The following is a 24,674-nucleotide window of genomic DNA, read 5'->3' as shown; positions in this document are numbered from 1 at the left end:
TCATAAATCTTAATCAATTGACATGCATCGATCATTATTGGAAGATGTGACTGGTGTTCTAGTAAGGTTGAAAATGTGACCAAACATCACTAAAGAAGAGACAAACAACCTCAAAGCCAAAGGAAACTTCCTCTGATTGCGGAGGAGAAACAGACGAGGAATGAGTCAAATACATGAACTCGTTCATCCATCTTACTCTACATCTTCTTCGAAAATCACGTTAAACAAAACTACAAAGACACGTACTTTTTGCTAGCCAATTACTCAAAAACGCGTCCAAGCTAGTGAGAAAGCAATGAGGTAACAAGTCTTTTATATCATCGCTGGAGTGCTGGAATCTTGACTCTGTACGCATGTAAGACCTTTTAAGCAGTAAGGAAATGTTGTCTATAAACCATAAGCTTCAAATTCAATTGACGCAGACTGGAGAGACCCCTCCACTTCACTATTAAATTAAAGTAGGTTACTTACTCCCATTAACAATATATTCCTTCCTTTCTGACTAACTCTACGGTCATAAGTTCTTTACTTGGATTCCTTCTTGTTAATGAAAAAAAAATCCCCCAGTTGCTAAATAGTTGTGAATAAGTAGAACATCAAGTATGGACTATATGTCTCTATAAAAAGGTAGTTCCTGGTCTCAGAAAAGCAGCTTAATGAAATAGAGATCCAGGTTTATTTGTTACTGACCGGAGGGAGAGCTAGAAAAACAGAATTATGTCTTCTCAGTTAAGGGTGGCAGCTCTTCTCCTGGTATTATTATTCTTGTTGGAGAGGTCGAGTGCTCAGTTGAATGCAACATTCTATTCTAGCTCCTGCCCGAATGTGTCGAGCATTGTGCGTGGAGTCATCCAGCAGGCTTTACAGTCTGATGCTCGAAACGGTGCTAGCCTCATTCGACTTCACTTCCATGATTGTTTTGTTAATGTAAGTTAATTTGAATTACTTTGCTCATGCTAGCTTGCTAGCCTAGAAATTAAAGGTTGCCAGGTGGCAAATATATTTACCGCCTGCCGCCTGCTAATTTGTGTTGTAAATTAATTAAAGCTGATGAAACCCATCCCATTTGTTTGTTTCTTGTTACGTTCCTGGATATATATATATATATATATATATATATATATATATATTATAGGGATGCGATGGGTCGATACTGCTGGACAACAGCGGCAGTATACAGAGCGAGAAAGATGCTGCACCCAATGCGAACTCAACAAGGGGATTCGATGTTGTCGACAACATCAAGACTGCTTTAGAGATTTCTTGCCCTGGCGTTGTCTCCTGTGCAGATATTCTCGCCCTTGCAGCAGAAGCTTCTGTATCTTTGGTATGCTTGCTCCCTTCCTCTTGTATTCATGTTTCAAATTTCAGACATGGTTGGAGAATCATCAGGTCCAGACTCGGTTGAATCGCCGAGTTATGTCATGGTTAACCAGAAACAGGTCTCTAAGGTAATAAAATCAACCAAGACTTGATCTGAATCTAACTGAGATTAACCAATTTTACCAAGTTGGACTGGGTCATGTTGTCCTCCATTTTTCTTAACTATGTATGCGGGTTTTAAGATGTTGGAAATTTGAAATTTTCGAAAATTAAAGAAAAAAAAAAAAAACAAACACTGAACCCAGTGTATTGTTAATTTTATATACGAGAACCCAGTGATGAAGTGAGGATTTCCAATTTTTCTGATCATATTTGGTTTCAATTTCCTCCCGTCGACCATTAGAAAAAGGAGTTCGGCGTCGGTCAGTGACAAGCCAGAGTGCTCACACGGTTCGAAGAGCCTCTTGCAACCTTTTGTTTTGGGAATATTTCTCATGAAATAAAGCACCAGATCTGATAGGCATGTTGGGGGAGCACGCTAAGGTTATGTTTGGTTGGAAAAAGGAAAGATAAAAAACCTAAAGAGAAGTTTGGATTTATAATACAATTTTTTTTTTTATATATATAAAGTAAACCACAGTTTACAACTTTACATAAAAGAAAAAAAAATCATTTCTAATTTAATATTAAAAGAAAGTACCATTGTCACTTGTTCACATAATCATCTTGCTAACTTCTGTCTCAAAAATGTGTTTCTATATAATAGGTGGGAGGTAATTGAGGGACAGGTGTGAACATAGTGGTTATTTATACTTTGTGCATGGCTGGCCTTGGGTCGAGCTTTTGCTAAAATCTGAATGAATTCAGTTCCAAATCTAAACCAAACCCGAAACAGTGCAAGATGCATGTTCATAAGCCGAACCCAAAGTCCGGTCTAATGTTTAACTCCATTAATATAGATAGTATTTGTATGGGTGCAGGCAGGGGGTCCATCATGGAATGTGCTATTAGGGAGGAGAGATAGCACAACAGCCAACCAAGCTGGAGCCAACACCTCCATTCCATCTCCTTTCGAAAACTTAACGGAAATTACAGCTAAGTTTTCAGCTGTGGGCCTCGACACCACTGATCTTGTCGCTTTATCTGGTATGTTTATATCTATCTATCTATATATTAATTTCTAGATATGAATTTGCAGTTATATGTTGCCATTTAAAAAATTTCACTTGTTTTAAGTAAATCAATTTTTAAAAATAATTTTAATTCGGATCCCTATCAGGAATTGGCGACCCACCCGGTTGACATTCCTACTAATCAAAGAATTACAAAAAAAAAAAAAAAAGTAAAGTAGTGGAAAAATAACCAATGACGGAGGTTGTGTAGGTGCCCACACATTTGGACGTGCTCAATGTCGAACCTTCAGCAGTCGTCTATACAACTTTAGCGGCAGCGGTAACCCGGACCCAACACTAAATTCTTCCTACTTGGCTACCCTCCAACAGACCTGTCCTCAAAATGGGAGTGGAACAACATTGGCCAATCTGGATCCCACAACGCCCGACACTTTCGACAACAACTACTTCTCCAACCTTGAAAACAACCAAGGCCTTCTTCTATCGGATCAAGAGTTGTTTTCTACCAGTGGAGCTGCCACCATCTCCATTGTTAACAACTTCAGCGCTAACCAGACTGCATTCTTTCAAAGCTTTGCCCAATCCATGATAAATATGGGTAATATTAGCCCATTAACAGGCTCCAGCGGTCAGATTCGATCGGATTGCAAAAAGGTTAATGGAAGCTAGCTAGCTAGCTTTATACTTGTTTGGTTTTGGACAAGCTTACTAGGTTAGTTTATTAAGGTTTTGCTTGGTATCATATTTTGTAATTTCATCAGGCTCAAATGTTTAGAGAGATAATTGGCATTTTATATCAAAACACCATGCTTTGATATCAAACGTCTTTTGTTGGTAATTAGGCTGATTAAGCATTGAACAAGTGTATTTTGTGGTGTTTGATATTGGCATTGCTACCTGGAATGTTTGTATTCAATTAATTTGATCATGCCAACCTACAATTATCAAGTTCAGTTAATCCATCCTCTATTTAAATTTTAAAGACAACCTAAATTACCCAAAGCTATACATTTTCAAGTTTCAATCAATTCCTATCAATATCCATGACATTAAATTATGAGTATGATTTCAATATCCCAAATAAAATATCCAAATAGAAATATATCTTGATACCATTAATCCCCTGAAATAAGAAATGTCAAGAAAGAAATTTGCCAAAAATGCGTGGAAGTGAGTCTTTTATTCTTCACAAATCACAATGAATGGTTCCATCTTATCATTTACCAATAAGAACTCCATTTTGTTAATCAGACGAAGATTACAGTTGCCCAAGCATTTGGCAGGAAAGTATTACGTCTTTGAATTATTCTAAGTCCCCGTTTGATTTATTCATGTTCTTTTATTTCTAAGGTATATAAGAAAATGATTATTTTAGCTATAAAAAGTTATTATTAAAAAAGACAATTTTATCTCATTCAAATGTTAGGTATATGGTTTGTAAAACTGACCCGGAGATTGAAACGGTCAGGGGTCTGGTTATCGGGTCAAACGGTCAGTCCATTCTGACAAAAAAATAAAAAACAGTCAAAATCATTCAAACGGTTAACCGCCCGGTTCAGCGGTTTGCTTACAAAAATTAACATCTTTTGAGAAAATTCGGTTTTGGGGGGAAACGGAATCGGTCACCTAACCAGTTCCCGATTTTACAGTCCAACCATCTAGTCCAATCCAATTTTAAAAACAATTGCTAGGTATCTTGATCAATGAGAACCAAAATTCTATTGACCAACCCCCTACCCCCCTTAAAATACAAAAACAAAATGCAATGACTATTGGGATCTCTGTTGGGCCCTATATTGGAACCCTATATTGACATGAAAGTCGATATCATTTTTCAAAAATGGAAAGTTGGTCGAATACTCGAATTATCCAAAGAGCAAAAGGGTATTGGTATAATTTAGTCCCCAAATCCTATTCTTTTAGAATGTATTTGTGTATATTTTACTATTACTCCTCTTTGAAATACATTAAATCTTTCAGAATTTAAAAAGGCTATTCCTAATTTTTTTAGCCTGAACTCTGCTCATTTTAATTTTGTTTACTTTAAATGAAATCCAAACTTTACAAAATATTTTGCAATTTCAACAAAATAACTTTGGAGTGAAAGGTTAAATTACGTAAGTACTCTAATGCTCAAGTCAGTAGGAGGTGGTGGATGTCTGGGCTGAGCTATAGGGATGCTGGTTCGAGCTAATTAGCAATGTGTACGACCTCCCTTTTGGGTCGTGTGCGGTGATCCTTGACCGAACTTGACTTGGCGATGGAGACCATGAAGGGTGATATCCTTTTTTCGAGTTTTTCTCTGGCGGGGATGCGCGCTGACTGGTGTGTTTGGCTACGGTAGTCCCATCCGCGGGAATGGGCAGTGGCGGCGGGCCTTCAGGTTGTGTCTTGCCTCAAATGCTTAGACCACTCTCCCCTTATGTCTGGCCAACGCGCTTTAGGGTCCGAGGTCCGAGGATCATCCTTTGTGCGCATTGGGGTGTGAGGGGGGACAACCCAATTGGGTGGCACAACAAATCCTAGTGCTTGCATGAGTTCGAAGATCCTATCAACCTTTTCCTGCATGACTCGGAATTGCGCTTGATCTACCGCGGTCGAAGGTTGTGGGACTTCTTGGTGCGGGTAGTCATGGTGTCAGTTCTCCCGAGACGGGGAATGTTCAGTTGATCGTTCAGATTGGTTTTTAGGCATCTTAATCTTTTTCTTAATCGTGTGGCAAGGAACGAGATTTTCGGGGAAGGCTTTTTGTGTCTTTCTCACAAACGGTGCCAATATGATGTTGCTCAATCCGAGGTTGTGCACGAACTAAGGGGAACAATCAGATAATCCTTGCTAACAGGCAGGGCCGAGCTACAAGGACGAGGCCACGCTTCAAGACTTGTGACCAAGAAAGGAGGAGTCAGAGGGCCGAGGAGTTATCCTTGGGTAGGTACTCCGACGCTCAAGTCAATAGGATGTGATGGATGGCGAGCCGATCTATAGGGATGTTGGTCCGAGTTAATTAGTAGTATGGGTGTTAGAAGTTGGGGATCCCTTACCTCGAGCATGGAGTACCTTTTTATAGCCGAAGATCTGTGTCTTGTTCAGATTGGGCTTCTGGGGTTGTTAGGATGAAGTTAGACGCTGAGGTATTCGGGATAGAGTCCCATTCCCCAGTGGAATCGTCTTCCTTATTCCTCTTTATCCGTAGTTGTGCTCATTCACGTGATGTATAGTTGACGTGGCTGAAAGGAGAAGATGGGGAGACACCATAATTGCGTAGCTTGGCCAAGCTATGCCGACGTGCCTGAGCTAGGCCATCGCGGTCGGGCGATAACTAGGTGACTACATGTCTCGTAAGGCCAGCTCAGCCATGACCCGAACATGGTGTAACTGTAAACAAAGCAAATTTGGATTGAATCAAGCAAGACTTCAATTCTAATTCAAATTTGATTGCAGAAGTTCTTCTAATTCTCCTATTTCCATCTAGTTGTTTTGTTGTTCTTGATAATGTATTTCTATTTTTTTGTTCTTTATTTGGCCTGGTTGGTATCTATTTGTACTAATCTCTTGAATGAATGAAACATAATTGAAATCTTCAATATATATATATATATATATATATATATATATATATATATTGGAAAATGAAAACTGAATTCAAATTTGATTAAATAATTGAATATTTAATCCTATTCAAATTCAACCGATTTTGGGTAAATATTATATATAATAAATTATTTATGCATTTCATAAGTGTATGTTCTAGTCAGTTAATAATAAATAAAGGCCCAAAATGGATTAAGGTTATATTATCAAAACATATTTTTAAATTGTTATCATCACGGTAATTATAGATCTCAGGTCAGATCCGATTTCTGGATCTGAGATATGTAACCGACTAAAAAGGGCCTATTTGGGACTGTCGGAGTAGTCTGTCCCGAGCCCAATCCGACTCAACGACAGTTCTAAATTGATTCCGTGGAGACCAAACAGACCATGGATTCAATAGATTGATCTTGGCAATTGCATTGAATGGCTCGGATTTTTTTTTTTTTTTTATAGATGGATCTCCAACTACATGCTTCACTTCATTCATCACGACCGTGTGATGTTTTCTAACGTACACACTAGGTAGCCGTGGGCCATGGGCCCATTGGCACAGAAGTGAGAGGTCCTTCTCTTAACGATTTGTTCCAATCGGAGGGATAGGAACTCTACGTTAAACTATCTTGGATGAGTCAGAATGAAGGCAATCTTTTTTTGGAAGTTGCTAATTTACCGTTTGGCACCTACCAAAATCGTGCGGGAAAGATTCATACAAAAAACTTGGAAGCAGTTTTCTAAATCCTAAAGCCAGCCAGCGAAAGGCTGCAGCAAGTGGGCAAGGCCAGAGATTTTGGTAATGGTGAGTCATAATGAAGCAAGGTTTTTAGATTGGAAGGGAACTAAGGAGAAGAAAAGCCGTGATCGGAATAGGAAATTTCAGTCAGTCGGAGAGTGACTCTGCTTATTTAACCCCCATACAGCTTCCAATCCATGTACCACTTGGGCGGAGCTGAGACAGGTCTCCCTGTTAGATTTCTGGGTTTCTTCCAGTTCCAGGATTCGTTCAACTTATCTCTATTGAGAGGGAGCATCCTTTCTTTTCTTTTTCGGGTACGGAAGTTGGATGTTCTTTCATTCTTTGGTTTTTAGTTTTAATTAAGCATTAGATTAATTCGTTTTTCTTTTACCTTTAAGCATGATATTTGCAGTAGATTACGTTTTCTAGTATTTTTTAGGAATTTAATTAAGTTTGTTTGGTTTTAATATTTCAAAAAGAAAGACGATTTTTTAATTAAACCGTTATGTTTTTTTTTTTTCTCTCTTTAGTAGAAGTGTCGCTGCGGTCCTGAGTGATTTGGCGTTCTTGGCCGTCTTCTAGGTTGGATTTGGATTTCATTCTTACTTTTTAGTAATGGAGAATAGGAGGATAAGGGAACTTGATTTGAATGTTGGACCTTTCGATGCTGAATACGATCAAACATCATCGCAATTGATGGCGTCGGAACCTGAAAACCTGTGTCCTGTAACACATGAGCGGATTGAAGCTACTATGTTCGATCCTGAGCGTCAGTTGCCGGTGGGAGAAGCGATTGGCGATGTTGTAGGTGGCAGGGGTCACTGCAGCAGTCTAGGCAGTGCAATGTAACAGCGGGAGAAGGAGACATCTACGTCAATGGCAATGCTGCCGGTCATGCGACAACCCACGTATTGGAGATTGGCAACGATCACGACAACGAGAATACTTGCGATGGCGGGAGTTTTTTCGAATGCAATATATGCATGGACATGGCGAAGGACCCAGTAATCACCCGTTGTGGCCACTTGTTCTGTTGGCCATGTCTTTATCGGTGGCTGTATATTCACTCGGATTTCAATGAATGTCCCGTTTGCAAAGGAGACTTCGAAGATACAGACATCATACCAATTTATGGTCGTGGAATCAATTCGACGGAGGAGCAGGAGAATGCAGCAGCGGAGCCGAGGCTGATAATCCCTCCTAGGCCTCATGGACGTCGTAGCGAGGGGACCAGCCAGAACGTTCCTGGGGCATTCCCCACCTTTGAGTTTTTGGAATTGTCCGATGGAGATTTTGAAATGACGGGAGGGTGGCCTGGACATCATTTTTCTGCCACCATGTCGATGATTGCTCCTCCTGGTTCAATGCCTATTCGAATTATTAGAGGCACGGGAGAATATCCATATCACTTTTCGTGGCAGAATACAGAGCTGGTTACAATGGATTTCACGCAGGGTGATCCTTCTACCAGTACTGAAGCAGAGGTTAACCAGCGTTATCTTCACATGCAGTTTTTGAGAATTCAAGAACAAAGAGACACTGAATATTATTACTTTACGTCTACTGCAAGTATAGCTCAGGAATATTTGAACCATATTCTGCATCATTCACATTTCAATCAGCCTGCTCAACACCTTGTTCAGCAGCCCCCACATTTTGATCAGCCTGCTCTACACCATGCTCAGCGCTCTCAGCACTTTAATCGGTCAGCTCCATACCTTGCTCGGTATCCTTCGCACTTCAATCAGCCTGCCCCAGACATTCCTTCAAGTTTCAATTTCCATGCCCTAGACTATGTTCAGCGTCCTCCAGACCTTAATCTTCCTTCTAAATTCCTTATTCAGTGTTCACACTTTAACCAACCAGCTCCACCACACCTTTCTCAGTGTCCACACTCTAATTATCTTGTTCGATATGACCTTACTGACTGTCAACACTTTTCTCAGCCGCCTCCACACCTTAATCAACGACCTCCATTCTTTACTCAGCCTCCACCACCCGACGCTAGAGTTTCTTTTTCAGACGTTGCCGCTGGAGCACTATCAGGAAACCAGGCTGCGGATGGTGCTGTAGAGATGGATTGGATGAGTACCCTATCTGCCTCATCTTCCAGAGGAAGAGCTGCTTACCCGAGGGCTCCAGATGTGAATATTGCAAAGTTCCCTGCAAGTAGAAGAATGTTTAACTGATATTTTTCCACATCTACTTATTGTCACAATATTTCCTGAAAGTTTTGGTATCCTTCCAGATTTAGTCACAATGTCTTTTGGGCATTTGTGTGTAAGTTCCAGATTCTGTTAAGAGTTTTGGCTTCAATTGTCAGTTAACAGAAGTTACTTTTTTCCCCATTTCCTTATCTCCCTTCCCTCACTTTTCTATTTTTTCTTCATCTGCTGCGAATCAATGTATTTGCTTAACCATTTCTGGGTATAAATTTCCTTTTCTATGGATGATGGCTTCAACATTCATTTCCCTTCTTTATGGGCTTGAATTGTTCATTTGCATATCGTGTCTGCTTTTAGTAACATGTAAATTTATCTGTAAGTTTTATATATTTATCTTCAAGATTTATACTTCCATATGTGTTTTCTTTTAAAGGATATAATACACTTGGCTTTGGTGTTCCAAAGTACTTCAGTGCAAAATGTGGCCTTATTTCATACTTGAATTCCACTTTCTTGCAGCTTGCAGATTATGGGGTTAATGGATCTAACGTACTTGATACTTCATAATTTAGCTTGTTGGGGTTCTCGGTTTTGCGTATGTTTCCACCTACCTGGCTTTTAGTTTCGAGATTGAGAATAAGATTGGATGTTTGTTGCATTCAGTTAATGGATCCCGTATGGGTTTGATTGGTTTATCATAATTACTGTTTGTTATGTTTGTCGTACTTTTTTACTTCTGATTCTTTGTCCTTTGCCTACTTCTGGTTCCTTACACACTCAATGTGTAAAAGTTGATGAATAAAGAAGCAAAAACTTGCTAGGAGTTAAGTCCTTTGATGCTGTTTTTGGTCGTGTTGATCGATTTAAGAGTATATGTTACTGGTAATTGCAAGATTTAATACACGTTTGCACTGGGCGGGTCAGGTTTGGTTCAGTCAGATGAAACCCAATGTGTAAACCAGGAAAAGGAGGGAGAAGAAAAGATAAAACCCAATATAAACTACAGTCGTTTGAGGATTTGGGTTCACTATCAGCATGGTTTTTCTGATGTATTGAATTGTTACGTTGGTTTAGAGACCTAATTACATTTGTATGTAACATTTTATGGATTTTAAATCGTAGCAATCTGCTCTAGTTTGTTTGTTTTGACCTTTCCCTTTTTTTCTTTCCTTTTTTTCCATTGCCACATCTTGTATTATATCAAACCCATATTGCATGTAACTCTATTATTTTCATTGTTGCCACCAGCACCATTGCCATCATCAGCGTTTTCATGTGTTACTATCTTGTTTTATGTCTGAAACAATGAAGTCTAGCCAATACTATTTATGAACATAATTATGTATTTATTTTGATTCTGGAATTATATTGGCCACTTTTTGTCCACATGGAGGTCCCCCCACCCCCAAATACAATTTTCATCAATTATTTAGCTGAATAAATATAATCTATTTGCAAATATCTCCCTCTTTTCATTTACACTAGAAATCATGTCATTTAATCAGTGATACCCAGGTCCTTGATTTTACCTCAAGTACCTGTGTTAGAATATGACATTGGTATAAGCATGGAATGTGTCTCGGATCCACCAAGTCGGTATCTGTTTGTTCAATGTGAGAATTTGACAGATTGTGTATATACCAACTTAGTTAGAGAACACCCAACAAAAGCTACTTGATGAAAGCTTGAGTGAACATAGCTGACTCCCTGTACCCAAAGGTTTTGAGGTCAAATGAATCTGACTCTTCGACACATAACCTCACCTGAGACCCAATACCCACATCAAGTCTGTGTAGCATAGCAACAAAAGGACTATAAAAAGTTTTATCTTTTTGTTTATTATTTTAGGACAGTATGAACCTTTTGTCCAGCTGTTTTTTCCTATTTAGAATGGAAATTTGTGTTTCCCCATGCATTTTACTTTTGCTTCTTAATCCCTGGAAATGCTCTTTTAACTTTTCCATTTCAGGGAACTCATCATATTCAAGCACTTCATAAAGTATATTTAGGTATGGCTTCTAAGCTGGCTAGTTGGTTTATCTAATTACATTTTTATGTAATTGTGTTCATGATATCTGATCCGCCTTTCCCTTTTTGTGTTTTTTAGATTACTGAAGGAAATTTTCTGTATTAAATTATTACTTTCTCGTTTTTGGTGGTTTCTTATTGTTCTGGAATTATACAGCTACATATACTGCCCCTTCTCATCATGTGTCTTCTTGTTACTTGTGTGATTTTTTATAATGTACAAAATCTTAGAATACCTTTCCTTATATTTTCACCATGCCTCCGTTTCCTCTATACACTTCTGTATTTGAAATCAATGGCCATTGCAACAACTTGAATCAAAGAATTAGCATTTTCTTCTGGTGTGTGATTCTTCAATACCAAGCAGAATGGTTTATATGGTTTTTGTTTAATTTTGAAGTATTACTCATATGATATGGGTTGGCCCAAACAGCCAATTTCTTTTTGGCCAACTTGTGGAACTGTATGAAAGTTGCATGTATAAAAACTAAGGGTAAAATACAGAGAACTACCTTGTACCATAGAGAGCTAGCCTTTACTTTCAGATTCCAACACTTAGCTCTTTCCGTTAGCATTCCAGCAGTTTTGAACCTATGAGGCCATTTTCCCCCCAGGTTTGTTGTTGGTTAGAACAAACAACGGTGGACAGTCTACCTCTTTCAACTCTCTTTTGTCTCCCTCTTAAACAAATGGAAAGAAAAAAAAAAAGAAAAAGATAGGAAATTTAGTAATTTACAAAAGCTGGGTTTTGGAGATGCAATATAGGGAAGGGAAAAATGGTCTCATGGAGTGCCCTGTGTCATGCCTCCACATTTATATATATATATATATATATATATATATATATATATATATATATCTGGAATTAAAATAGAAAATGATTTTCTGAATAAAACCTTAAACCATGATTAATATGGAACTCAAATATGGATTTTTATGAAAAGTGGTTATTTTTCCATCATTTTATACTAATTTCCAGTTCAAGTGCAGAAACACTTGTTGTTCAACAAGAACATCATCTAGTCAACTATATTGGGTCAGCCCTGATAACCAAATCCACCAATGTTTACCTTAGTCCAATGGTGGAACTTATCTTTTGTTTTGATCAGTAACTGAAAACTTTTATTAAAGAAGTGAAATTTAAGTACAAGAAAGGGGGAGATAAAATGACTTAGCTCCCCACCATTAGAATACAAGAAAAGACTTAGAAATTAGCCCAAAATAAAGAATCCCTATTCGCCCCTTGTTTGGCTAGACCATTAGAAAGTGAGTTGGCATTTCTTTTCACCCAGTCGTACTTCACCTCAATACCCCTAGTAAGCCATTTAAATTTCTTCCTTTCATTGCTAAACCTCCACAAGCTGCTGTTATCTTCCTTTAGCCATCTAATCACCACCTCTGAATCACCTTCAAGGATCAAACTCCTGATGCTCAGGTCCCTAGCTTTTTGGATACCTTCCAGAGCCGCAAAGATCTTAGCTCTAAGTGAGTCTCCTTCTCCAATAGGGCCTGAAAACAAAGCTAAAATAATCCCCTCCTCATTCCTGAACACATCCCCAATTCTAGAAGGCCCTGGATTCCCCACGCTACAGCCTTCAGAATTCAGTTTTATGGATCCAAAAGGCGGGGACGTCCAAGAAGGGCTAGAAGGTCTATCCCTTGAAAAGTAAACAGAGTAGACCTTTCATCACAATGGCTAACTCAGAATTGGAAATTTGAACAGATTCCTAGTTGTTTCTGAGTTCAAATATGCGTCTATGTCATAGTTATAGTTTTTTTGATAAATTATGTCATAGTTATAGTTAATCAATGAAAATTGCATACATTGTTTTAGGGGTCAAATTTTGATGGTTCTTCAATTTGACAGGAACCACATTCAAGTGAGAAGAGTCACCTACGTCCAATTTCAAGTTCCCTTGGTTCCCAAATTCAATCCCACTGCTTTGTGTGCTTGAGCAAAGGTAGCTGCCAAACAGTTCGCTCAAAAACAAAACTAATGAACATTTTGATTGAAAGAGGGAAACCCCATGAAGTGCAATTCATTTTTGATGGCTTAATAGAAGAGGGCCACAGGCCATCCTTGATAACATACACAACTCTCTTAACTGCCTTGACCATGCTGAAGCGCTTCAAGTCAATCCCTTCACTCATCTCTAAAGTGGAAGAGAGTGGGATGAAACCTGATTCAATTTTTTTTAATGCCATTATCAATGCTTTCTCAGAATCTGGAAATTTTGAGGAAGCCGTGCAAACCTTTTGGAAGATGAAAGGGAGCAAATCTAAACCTACAACAAGCACTTTCAACACCTTGATCAAAGGATATGGAATTGCAGGTAGGCCTGAAGAGTTGTTGAAACTACTAGATCTAATGTCCCGGGAGGAAAATTTAAAACCCAACCAAAGAACATATAATATCCTTGTTAGAGCTTGGTGTAACAAGAACAACTTTAAAGAAGCATGGAATATGGTGTATAAGATGGTGGCATCTGGTTTGCAACCTGATTACACACTGGCAAGAGCTTATGCTCAGAATGGGGACACTAAGATGGCTGAAAGGATGATATTGGAGATGCAGAATAACAAGGTGCAGCCCAATGAACGAACTTGTGGTATCATTATAAATGGGTATTGTAAAGAGGGTAATATGAAGGATGCTTTGAGATTTGTTTACAGGATGAAGGATCTTGGAATACATCCAAATCTTGTTGTTTTCAACTCACTGATCAAAGGTTTCCTAGATACCACAGACACAGATGGCGTGGATGAGGTGAGTTTTGATATGCAATTATTTGTCATTTTTTAATTGATTGTGATATTTGTCATTTAGTTCTATATTGTTCCTTGATATGCATTATTTATTACTTCCAGATTCGGAAGGTTCTCATTAGAATAATGCACCAGACTCATTGATGCCATTATGATTTTCCGTTTGACTCATTGACATGGTTCTTAGTTCAAAAGCTTAACTATTTTAAGTGGTAAAGGTTCCCAAGTCTCTAGGTTTTGACATACCATGGCATTCAATGCTTTACATTCAGATGTTTACACAATAGAAATAGATCTTTTTATTTTTTTACACTGGAATTCCCAGGGCTCTGGGTTGGTTGGATCATTAAATTTTATGCATTAAAAAAAGGGTTTACAACCTTGGTGAGGGGGACTAGGCCTTAGCTTACAACTCCTATACATCAAAGTATCAAAGTATTTCTTTCACTACTCTCCCTTACTCCAATGGATTATGATAACCGTAATTCTCAAATGCATTGTCCTATTCCTACTGTATCAATCAACTGGTGTACCATTGGCGAACCTATGGATCTGAACCTTTCATTGTTACCATTCTCTTATGTCAGTAAACCCCACATTATCTGTAGATTAATGCCCTCTTTCCAAACACAGAAGATCACCTACTGTGTGAAATATCCTTTTGCTTTGCTCCATTGCTCATATATTTGCAAGTGTGTCTGCTATTTTGTTCTCTTCCCTGTAAATGCTTGTTCTATGGACATATCTTGGATTTTACTTATCTATCCCACTAACACCCAAGATCAATTACCATTTCCTATTAAAAGCTCCCGCCAACATCATTGAATCACTTTCAATATGTAGCACAATAGATCTTGATTCTCTTGATCTGGGTGTCTTTATTTTAAAATTCAAACAATTTGGAATATGTTCTACGATATTTGTTTGATTATTATAGGATTTAATCTGATAATGACTTTAAAGCCAGCATGGCTTTATCAATTTTAAACGGTGTCTTTTCCATAACCAGTTTGCTTGTAATTAAAATATTGTAAGGGTTATTGAGCACCAACTTGTGTCTATATCTAGGTTATAAAGCAAATTACCTGTTTGTATTTGCATTCCAATATATTAATTTTTTTTCTTTTAAATTCTTTCTTTCATTCTTCTTATCAAATTTTCCAATTTCCACTTTTTAAATTTCAACTTGATCATGCTATTATGGATTTATAAGTTATTGAATTTTCAGAAACTGTGTTTTCCTCACAAACCACTAAATTTTGCTAGGAGTTATGATGGTTATTATTTGGGCAGGTTCTAACATTGATGGAAGAATTTGGCGTCAAACTAGATGTGATAACATTTAGCACTATCTTGAATGCATGGAGTGCAGCAGGACTCATGGATAGATGCAGGGAGATATTTGATGACATGTTGAAGGCCGGTATTGAACCTGATACCCATGCATACAGCATTCTTGCAAAAGGTTGTGTGTGCACGAGAACCTGAGAAGGCTGAGGCACTCTTGACAGCCATGGTTGAATCAGATGTAGTCCCTAATGTTGTAATTTTTACTACTATAATCAGTGGGTGGTGCAGTGCATCCAAAATGGAATATGCAATGAGAGTTTTTGAGAAGATGTGTGAATTTGGTGTTTCTCCCAATTTGAAGACATTTGATACCCTGATATGGGGATATGGAGAAGCAAAACAGCCATGGAAAGCAGAAGAGATGCTCCAAACCATGGAAGAGGTGGGTGTCTTGCCTGAGGAAAACACTATCCAACTTGTAGCAGAGGCTTGGCGTGCCATTGGTTTGGTGAGTGAGGCCACTAGAGTACTGAATACCATGAAAGAACAGGAAGTGATCCAAACATCGGATACAAAGAGGGATGAGATACCAGTGGAGAGTCTGGAGAAGATTTATCAAAAGCAAAATCTGAGTGCTTATCCCAATGTGTTACAGATACCAGGAGTAGTTATGAATGACCAACATGGATCTGCTGCTACCATCAGAAGAAGCCGGATGGTGTTGAGAGACACAGAAGTCTCATCAGAAAGCCTCTGGACTGCTACCAAATCCATGTATCTTATGCATACATGTAAATTTGGGGCAAAAGCACCTATGAGATGCAAGAAACAGTCACTTATTCAGCTCGGGATACGTCCACAGAATGTAAATCCATATAGAGTGGCCTTAACTAAGACGTGGCAACGGATGGCCTGTGTTTATTGATTTGTTTATAGATATGACAGTGCTGTGGTATTTCATTGATTTTCCATTGGAGTGACAACTTTTGATGTTGCAGCAGCTGCATCTACTCCTAAGAAACTGCAAAGGAAAAGGATCATTTTCTACTCACCAGTTGTAGATAGTAGCAAGGGCATTGTATCTTCTCATCAATCTTGCAGAATCACACAAAACTTGGTTTTGATAGCGGTGCAAGCCAACTTGTAGTCCACTATGTATTCTTTCATGATGCATGTACACAAATGTTGATATGCTATGTGCAGACAAAGAAAATGTCAAATTCTGTATGTAACAGATGAAAATGCTATACTGTTAATGGAAAATATTTATCCCATCTTCAACTATCTTTCAAATATCATCTGTTGCTGGAAATGGTTGCCCGCATGTTTTTCATATGCTGATTTCGGAAGAGAAGCAGACGTGAGCCATTACACCTAGTTACCCCAAACTTCATACATGACTATTATCTGTCTGAGTTTACCAGGGCTTTTAAAACTTTTCATCTCACCAGAACTTTGGTTGAACTGGGCTGGGTTGTGGTGCATTTAGATGGAAAAATTATCCTAAATGAAACTGCCAAGAAACCATTGTCAACTGTTGCTGAACTTGATCCTTATAGTGTATTTTATGAATTTACGATGAAGAGCTACTAGAATTTCAGAAATTCTATTTCTGGTGATTGTTTTCAGAACATTATACAAATTCCATTCTCTGTGAGTATATTTCTGTTGCCAAATCCAACATGCAGTAATTCTAAGAGAGAAACCAGAAGTTCATACCTATGCCACTTCTGAATCCGTATCACGTTTGAGTCTCCTTTGCGTGCCCATGACATTTACCTGTCAAAAAAATCCAGTCAAAAAGAGGTGGAGAAAAAAATAGTTCAAGAAGTGAATATAGAGGAAGCTGGTTATTCTAGCTCATTCTAGGCTCCACTGGATGCGAGGGCATGGTTCATCACTGCTCCAATTTGAAAGCTTAGATCATCTTCACCAACGCAATCTCCCAAAAGTTCCAATGCCTGAAGATGTCCAGATGAGTTTAAAAACTAAGAAAAATTGCAAGGACAACAATGGCAATAAAGAAATGGCAGTCCTTAAAAAATCTTTAGCATATACAAATAACATTGGCTTACAAGATCGTAGTCTATCCTGATACCACAATTGGCAATGTGAACTCATAAGAATGCGCCAGCAATGACAAGGCTGAAATTGCTTTAGAAGTATTTATTAATTTGTGCGAGTCCAAAATCAACATTGCACGACATAATCATATGCTACAATAGCAAAAGTTTGAATTGAGTATGGGTTAGAAAGGTCCTTACCTAGAAGAGCAGATCCCAATGGAGAAGAAAAAGAGATACCAACTTTGTTGTAGCACCAGCCATCCCATCTTCTGTTTCTTGGAAGGGCTGTCAATGATTTAGGTCTACCCAATGGGCCCGAACAGACTGAGCCAATTATAAAGGTTTCGCTTCCATGATTATGTCGGAATTAATAATTGGGTTGGTTTTGGTCTCACCCCTCTCGAACTGATTAATACTCAAACCAATTATTTTGTTAGCTATATATAATATTTCCTTCATTTTCTTACATTTTTTTATCATATTATAGGTTTAAAGTGTCAAATATGATGGACAGAGTTGAAAAACAGTTCACTTGATGTATGGAACTGTTTGAGATTAGATGCAAAACAGCAAAACAACAAACAAGAGAGGAAGAGAAGAGAGAGAGTTGCTGCAATGAGTGTTAGAGAATGAGAGGTTCGAACATTACCTCACTCTAACACTCTAAACATTTTATTAAGGTGTTAATCTTTGATAAATAACAGAGAGGCCCTTGAATGGGTAGAAAAATACAAAAAACAGAAATTTCAGAGTATGAGCCCAGAATAAGGCCCATAACAAAGAGAAACATAACATAACATGAAATGATAGTCTATGGGCCATTCGGCCCATCTCCTCTACACTCCCCCTCAAGCTGAGCATAGATGTTAATCATGCCCAGCTTGCCAGTGTCATGATGAAGCCTTGCCTTGGAAATGCCCTTGGTGAGAAAATCTACCAATTTTCCTTCAGAAGTAATGAATGGAAGACACACTTCACCGGAGGAGACTCTTTCTCGAATAAAGTGTCGATCAACTTCAATATGTTTGGTTCGATCATGTTGTACCGGGTTGTGAGCAATGTTGATGGCAGCCCGATTATCACAGTACAACATCATGGGTTTGTCATGATCAATCCCAAGTTCTTCCATTAAGGACCTTAGCCACAACAATTCCGAGACTCCATGTGTCATGGCTCTATACTCTGTTTCTGCGAAGGATCGGGCCACAACAGATTGTTTCTTACTCCTCCAAGAGACAACATTACCAGCCACCAGACTGCAATACACTGAAGTAGATCTTCTATCATCAATATTTCCAACCCAATCAGCATCAGTATAGGATTCAAGTTTCAGATGACCATGCTTGGTAAATAGAATTTTTTTTCCTGGAGAGCCTTTTAGATAGCACAAAATCCGTTCTGCTACTGCCATATGAGTATCTCTAGGAGCATGCATGAACTGGCTAAACTGACAGCATACGCAATATCTGGCCTAGTCATGCATAGGTACAGAAGCTTCCCAAGAAATTTCTGAAAGACCCCTTTGTCTTCCAACAAAGTTCCATCCGAAGCTGAAAGTTTGTGACTCATATCAATGGGAGTTGCAGCTGGTCTTGCACCCAGTTTTCTAGTTTCAGACAACAAATCAATGACATATTTCCTTTGGGAAATAAGAATCCCATCATTGGATTTGGCAACTTCTATGCCAAGGAAGTATCTCAACTCCCCCAGGTCCTTAATCTCAAATTCTGTATGGAGGAAAGACTTAAGGGCCAGAACGAGATACACTATAATGTCATCAACATACACAATGAGATACACTGCTAGAGATCCACTTTTCTTCACAAACAGAGTATGATCTGACTGTGTCTGAACATAGCCGAATTTAACAAGTGCAGCTCTAAACCTCTCAAACCAGGCTTTAGGAGATTGTTTGAGACCATAAAGTGATTTCTTCAATTTACATACCTTTCCTTGCATATCTTTCCCATACATCCCTGGAGGAAGATACATGAAGACCTCCTCATGTAAGTCACCATTTAGAAATGCATTCTTTACATCTAACTGATAGAAAGGCCAATCAAAGTGAACTTCTAGAGATAAAAGAACCCTCACAAATGTCATCTTGGCAACAGGGGCAAAAGTCTCCAGGTAGTCAATCCCATATGTCTGTGTGTAGCCTTTTGCAACAAGTCTGACCTTGTACCTCTCAATAGTTCCATCAGCCCTGTATTTAATGGTAAAAACCCACTTGCACCCAACTGGATCATTCCCTTCAGGCAAATCCACCACCTCCCAAGTACCATTTGCATGTAGAGCATCCATTTCAGTCTCCATGGTATCTCTCCATTCTGGAATCCCAAGGGCTTCTGAGACAGACCTAGGAATGGGGTTAGAAGCAACAGAAGAGAGATAGGCAAAGTATGAAGGAGAAAGCAAGTCATAAGAAAGGTGTTTGGAAATGCAGTGTGCAGTACACTTCTGTTTCCCTTTCCTAACAGCAATGGGGACATCAAGGTCTGGGAAGGATGATTCCAAGGAGCTGAAGCAGTACCTGTTATCTCATCTATGATTGGGAATGTATGAGCCTCATCTGTTGTAAGGGAAACTACTTGCTCATTCCTGGATCTCTGCCTTTGATGCACTTTGTGATTATGGGTAGGACGAGGAGGTAAAGAAATAGGTGCACTAGGACAAGAGGTATGAAGTGATTGATCCTCCTTTGATTCATTTGGTGAGGATACAGGTTTGTCAAGAGACTCAACTGGGACAGGAAGAGGAAGAGCAAAAACTTGTGACAGACTCTCCCCCTGTGGACAATGTTCTTTCTGAGAGGAACCATAAAAAGGAGAAAGTTCATCAAAGGTAACATCCATAGAGACATGTCGAGTGCCAGTCTTTGGATCAAAACAACAATAACACTTTTGTGTGGGGGAGTAACCAAGGAAGATGCATTTGTGGGCTTTCGGTTCAAACTTATGTCTCTGCACACTTGGAATGTGAACATAGCAGGTACAGTCAAACACACGAAGAGGAATTGGGAAGAGATCCTTGTCTGGATGAAGAAGACAGAAGGGGGATTTAAACCCTAAAACCCTGGATGGCATATGGTTTATAAGATAGGTAGCAGTAAGTACAGCATCACCCCAAAATCCTGTGGGAACATGTGAGGCAAACAAAAGGCTCCTTGCAACTTCAACAATATGTCTATTTTTTTTCTCTCGGCAACTCTATTTTGTTCAGGGATTCTAACACAAGAGTTTTGATGAATAACCCCCATGTCAGAGATATACAAGGATAAACTCTTCTCAAAATACTCTTTTGCATTGTCAGATTTGAAAACCTTAATTCTAGTATCAAATTGAGTTAAAACAAGCTCATGAAATTGCCTCACAAGTCTTGGGACTTCATCCCGGAATTTCATTAAGTATATCCAAGTGAATCTAGAAAAGCCATCAATAAACAGGATAAAATATCTATAACCCCCTATAGAGGATAAGTGGTAAGGCCCCCACACATCAGAGTGCACAATATGAAAAGGAAAAGATGATCTTTTATTGCTCACAGGGTAATTTTTTCTACAATGCTTTGACAACTGACAGGACTCACAATTGAGACTAGACACACTGACTCCCTTAAACAGTTTTGGAAACAAATGACTTAAAGCAGAAAAAGGTAAATGACCCAACCGACAATGACTCAACATAATTTGACTGGTAGACTCTGAAAAAGTAGAACCAAAAGCAACATTCTTGGGATGATCAAAGCATTGGCCAAGGGTGTCGAGCAAGTATATTCCATTCGCTTCATGGCCACTCCCAATCACTTTCTGAGACTTCAGGTCCTGAAACACACAGTGAGAAGGGAAAAAGATTACACAACAATTCAATGACTTAGTCAGGCTACTTACAGATAATAAGTTGGTATTTAATTTAGGTACATGAAGAGTGGAAGATAAGAGTAAGGAGTCTGTAGCCTTGACAGTTCCCTTGACAGAAATAGGGGCAAGAGAACCATCAGCTAAGGTGATTTTGTCACGACCAGGAAGTAAATCATATGAAACAAACAAAGTGAAAATGTTGGTCATGTGATTAGAAGCACCTGAGTCTATGATCAAAGGGGTTTTGTGATTACCTGAGGTGAATGCATGGTTAGCAGAAGCCCTTATACCTGAGTGAGCAAATGCAATGGTGGCTGGACTTCCAGAAGGGTTGGATGATGAAGTTACACCTTCAAGCTGGCTGATCATCTTTCCAAACTTCTCATATTCAGCTTTCATGGCTGCCAACTGTGCACTGGTAGACTCAACCTCTGTATCTGTGCTTGTGGTTGCATGTGCACTTCATGTCTTTCTACTATCGTTCTTCTTCTGGAATCTGATAGGTACAAGATTGGGATGCAATTTCCAGCACTTGTCCTTTGTGTGTTTCGGCTTCTTACAATATTCACACACCACCTCCTTCATTCCTGTGCCACTGTGAGCTCCTGTAACCCGTTTGGGTTTAATTCCCATATTTGCAAAATGATCATTGATACTGACTCCTTGAACCTGCACTTGCCTCCTACTTTCTTCACTGCTGACTAAAGTATATGCTTGTGACAATGAAACATCTTCCTTGGACAAGATGTTTTGCTTTGTAATGTCATATTCAGAGTTCAGCCCTGTCAAGAACTCAAAGACCCTATTCCTTTTAACCAATTTCCTGTATGTTTCAGCATCCTTGGGGGTGTCCCATGTCACAGCCTCTATCAAATCAATCTCTTGCCATAGAGATTTCAGGGTTGAGAAGTATGCTACAAGTGACTTCTCCCCCTGCCTTAGATTCTTCACATCACTTCTCAGTTTGTAGGCTCTGGCAACATTCAACTTCTGGGAGTAAGTTTCTGCAACACTATCCCAGATTTCTTTAGCCGAGTTCATCCACAGTTAATGTTGGCTAATTTGTGGCTGCATTGAGTTCACAAACCACCCAATCACTGTGTAATTCTCCTGCACCCATTTCTCATAAGAGGGATCCTCTTCTGGGGGAGCTTTCTTGCTCCCAGAGATAAACCCCCACTTTCCTCTACTGCAAATATGAATTTTTACGGATTGTGACCAGGCCAAATAATTAGTTCCATCCAATTTAACTGTAGTTACAGCCAACAAGGAATCAGTTGTAGTTCCCGAATTATGTCCATATTCAGCAGTGCTCTTGTTCTCAATTTCTGAGAAGTCCATTATGTAACAGCTTCAATTAGGGTTTCGGCAAGCCTTTAAAAGTGATCTGATTTCAAAGAACTCAGATTGAGTTGAAACAATAGCAAACACAACAACACACAAACTCAATTTAGAACTGACAGCCGTGAGAACCAAGTTCGGTGGCAGCACTTTCAAAGAGAAGAAACCCTGATTCAGCCTTCAAAGAACAATCAGCAGGCCTCCAAACAATATGTATTCTTGGTTCCCAACAATAATTTCCCAAGGAGAACAAAGAAAACAGTCCACAACACATAAGAGGACTTTTTACAAACACTATGTATGCAACAGTCAACACTTCACTGTTAACAAGCAGAAATCACTTCAAGAACACTTTGTCTAGGTCCAAGAAGCAGATGAACTAAAGTAGAGGCTTGTACCACTTAATTTAGATCATTTTTCAGCAGTTTGGAAGCCCAATAACAGCCGAACCACACTTCCAGAATAACCCAAAAGTCAGTCCAACAACAGTGGGCCGAATGGAGTTGTGCTTTGAATGCTTTAACAGTCCTCCCAAATAACAAAAATAACTCAGCAAAGAACTGAGAAAACAACTTACAGTATCTCTGGTTTGAACTTCAAACCAGGCCGAACACTTCGCTCTCTGAGCTAGCTTCGAAATCCCTTTTCTCTGATTTTAAGTCAGGCTGAAAAACTTGCTCTCTGATTCCTCCTGGTCACCAAACCATTCTCTAAGTGTATAGAAACTTGGGCACCCTCCAATGACCTCCAAGAACCAGGCGAATGACTGTAAACATTCAGCCCTAGAACCTCCTCATGCAATTGGCTGAACTAGAACCACATGAGGGACATGCCAAGCAACGACCCACTCTGATACCAAGTTGAAAAACAATTCACTTGATGTATGGAACTGTTTGAGATTAGATGCAAAACAGCAAAACAGCAAACAAGAGAGGAAGAGAAGAGAGAGAGCTGCTGCAATGAGTGTTAGAGAATGAGAGGTTCGAACATTACCTTACTCTTAACACTCTAAACATTTTATTAATGTGTTAATCTTTGATAAATTACAGAGAGGCCCTTGAGTGGGCAGAAAAATACAAAAAACAGAACATTTCAGAGTATGGGCCCAGAATAAGGCCCATAACAAAGAGAAACATAACATAACATGAAATGATAGTCTATGGGCCATTCGGCCCATCTCCTCTACAGATAGATAGATAAATGTTACCATAATTTAGATTTTTTCTATCAATTTTATTAAAGTCATATGATCAAAATTTTAATTTTAGGTTACCATTTAAATAAGAAAGTGACTTTAAGTTTAACTGGTTCGATTTTTAACATATGTTATTGTTTAAACCTAAATTTTAAGTTCACAAGGATGGTTCTGGGTCTATGATTTTGTCTTGATCAATTATTGGTTCGAGAGTGCTTCTACCTAGACTAGACCCGAACCCCCACCCATTGATAACCCTATCTTGAATGGCGGCCAACTTCCAGTTGAGCCACCTCTTAAAACTTAATGAGAAACAATTAGCACTTACCCCACGAAGTAAAATGTAAACAGAAGTCCATTAAGCATGACATGTGTCCTATACTTACATTGTTATCGAAAACCAGAAACAATTGTAAGGCGCATTAGTGGGAAAGCCCTTCCCCAAAGTAGTAAGACCTCAAGCAAGATAAAATTACACATATAACCCAAGCAAATTAGTAACCCATACAACCACAAGAGAACACCAAATGAAGCAGAGGAATGAGAAGCCTATGCCGAACAGTGGACCGGCTTCCTTATATTAATACCCTAAAAGCTTGTGCAACATGCCCACAATTCGAGCATTCTTGGTGCCTGCACCCATAAGGCCCAAGGATATTATGGACGCTTCCATAACCAACTAACATTGTTTTCCAAAAATGATAAAATTTTGGTATGCAGACATTCTACAACAAGCACATACCTATGCCACTTTCGAATCCATATCATGTCTGAGTCTGCTTTACATGCCCATGACATTCACCTGTTAAGAATATCTAGTTAGAAACAGGTGGAAAAGAAATAGTTCAAAAGTGAATATAGAGAAAGATGGTTAGTGTGACTCATTCTGGACTTTAGCACATGCGAGGCCATGGCTCATCACTGCTCCAATTTGAACGCTTGAATCATCTTTGCCAACGCAATCTCCCAGAAGTGGCAATGCATGAAGATGTCTGTCCACCTCAATATGCTTTATACGATCATGTTGAATAGGATTGTGGGCAATGTTTATGGCTGTTTGATTGTCACAATATAGTCTCATTGGGATATCCGCTTGGATGCCCATCTCAGAAAATAAGGTCTTCAACTAGAGTAGTTCAGACACTCCATGAGCCATTGCCCTATATTCTGCCTCAGCACTA

The 24,674-nt window shown here is 39.0% G+C and overlaps 1 protein-coding gene and 1 pseudogene across 2 annotated transcripts; both read left to right on the top strand.

Annotated features, from left to right (window-relative positions):
• The first annotated feature begins 420 nt into the window (after window positions 1-420).
• On the top strand, window positions 421-3,278 carry LOC148844650 (peroxidase A2-like). Its single transcript, XM_088955658.1, has 4 exons — window positions 421-927; window positions 1,136-1,327; window positions 2,304-2,469; window positions 2,707-3,278. The coding sequence occupies exons 1-4, from the start codon at window positions 718-720 to the stop codon at window positions 3,123-3,125; spliced, it is 987 nt and encodes a 328-aa protein (XP_088811784.1). The 5' UTR covers window positions 421-717; the 3' UTR covers window positions 3,126-3,278.
• A 5,664-nt stretch (window positions 3,279-8,942) lies between these two features.
• On the top strand, window positions 8,943-16,313 carry LOC148844649 (uncharacterized; annotated as a pseudogene). The gene is made up of 5 exons (XR_016102439.1): window positions 8,943-9,323; window positions 9,468-9,543; window positions 10,918-10,957; window positions 12,844-13,743; window positions 15,036-16,313. The product of XR_016102439.1 is annotated as an uncharacterized LOC148844649 (transcript).
• Window positions 16,314-24,674: the final 8,361 nt, after the last annotated feature.

This window comes from Nelumbo lutea, chromosome 7 (assembly GCF_056320005.1).
Source record: "Nelumbo lutea isolate HS-2025 chromosome 7, American lotus-T2T, whole genome shotgun sequence".
NCBI classification, from domain to species: Eukaryota; Viridiplantae; Streptophyta; class Magnoliopsida; order Proteales; family Nelumbonaceae; genus Nelumbo; species Nelumbo lutea.
Note: the sequence above shows the minus strand (reverse complement) of the source record. Positions and strands in the feature narration are given on the sequence as shown.

Excerpts from the sequence above, each read along its gene's own strand:
- LOC148844650 (XM_088955658.1), top strand. The coding sequence starts at position 718 with ATGTCTTCTCAGTTAAGGGTGGCAGCTCTTCTCCTGGTATTATTATTC. Across the intron at positions 1,328-2,303 it reads CAGAAGCTTCTGTATCTTTG|GCAGGGGGTCCATCATGGAA; the intron begins GTATGCTTGCTC and ends GTATGGGTGCAG. Across the intron at positions 2,470-2,706 it reads TGATCTTGTCGCTTTATCTG|GTGCCCACACATTTGGACGT; the intron begins GTATGTTTATAT and ends GAGGTTGTGTAG.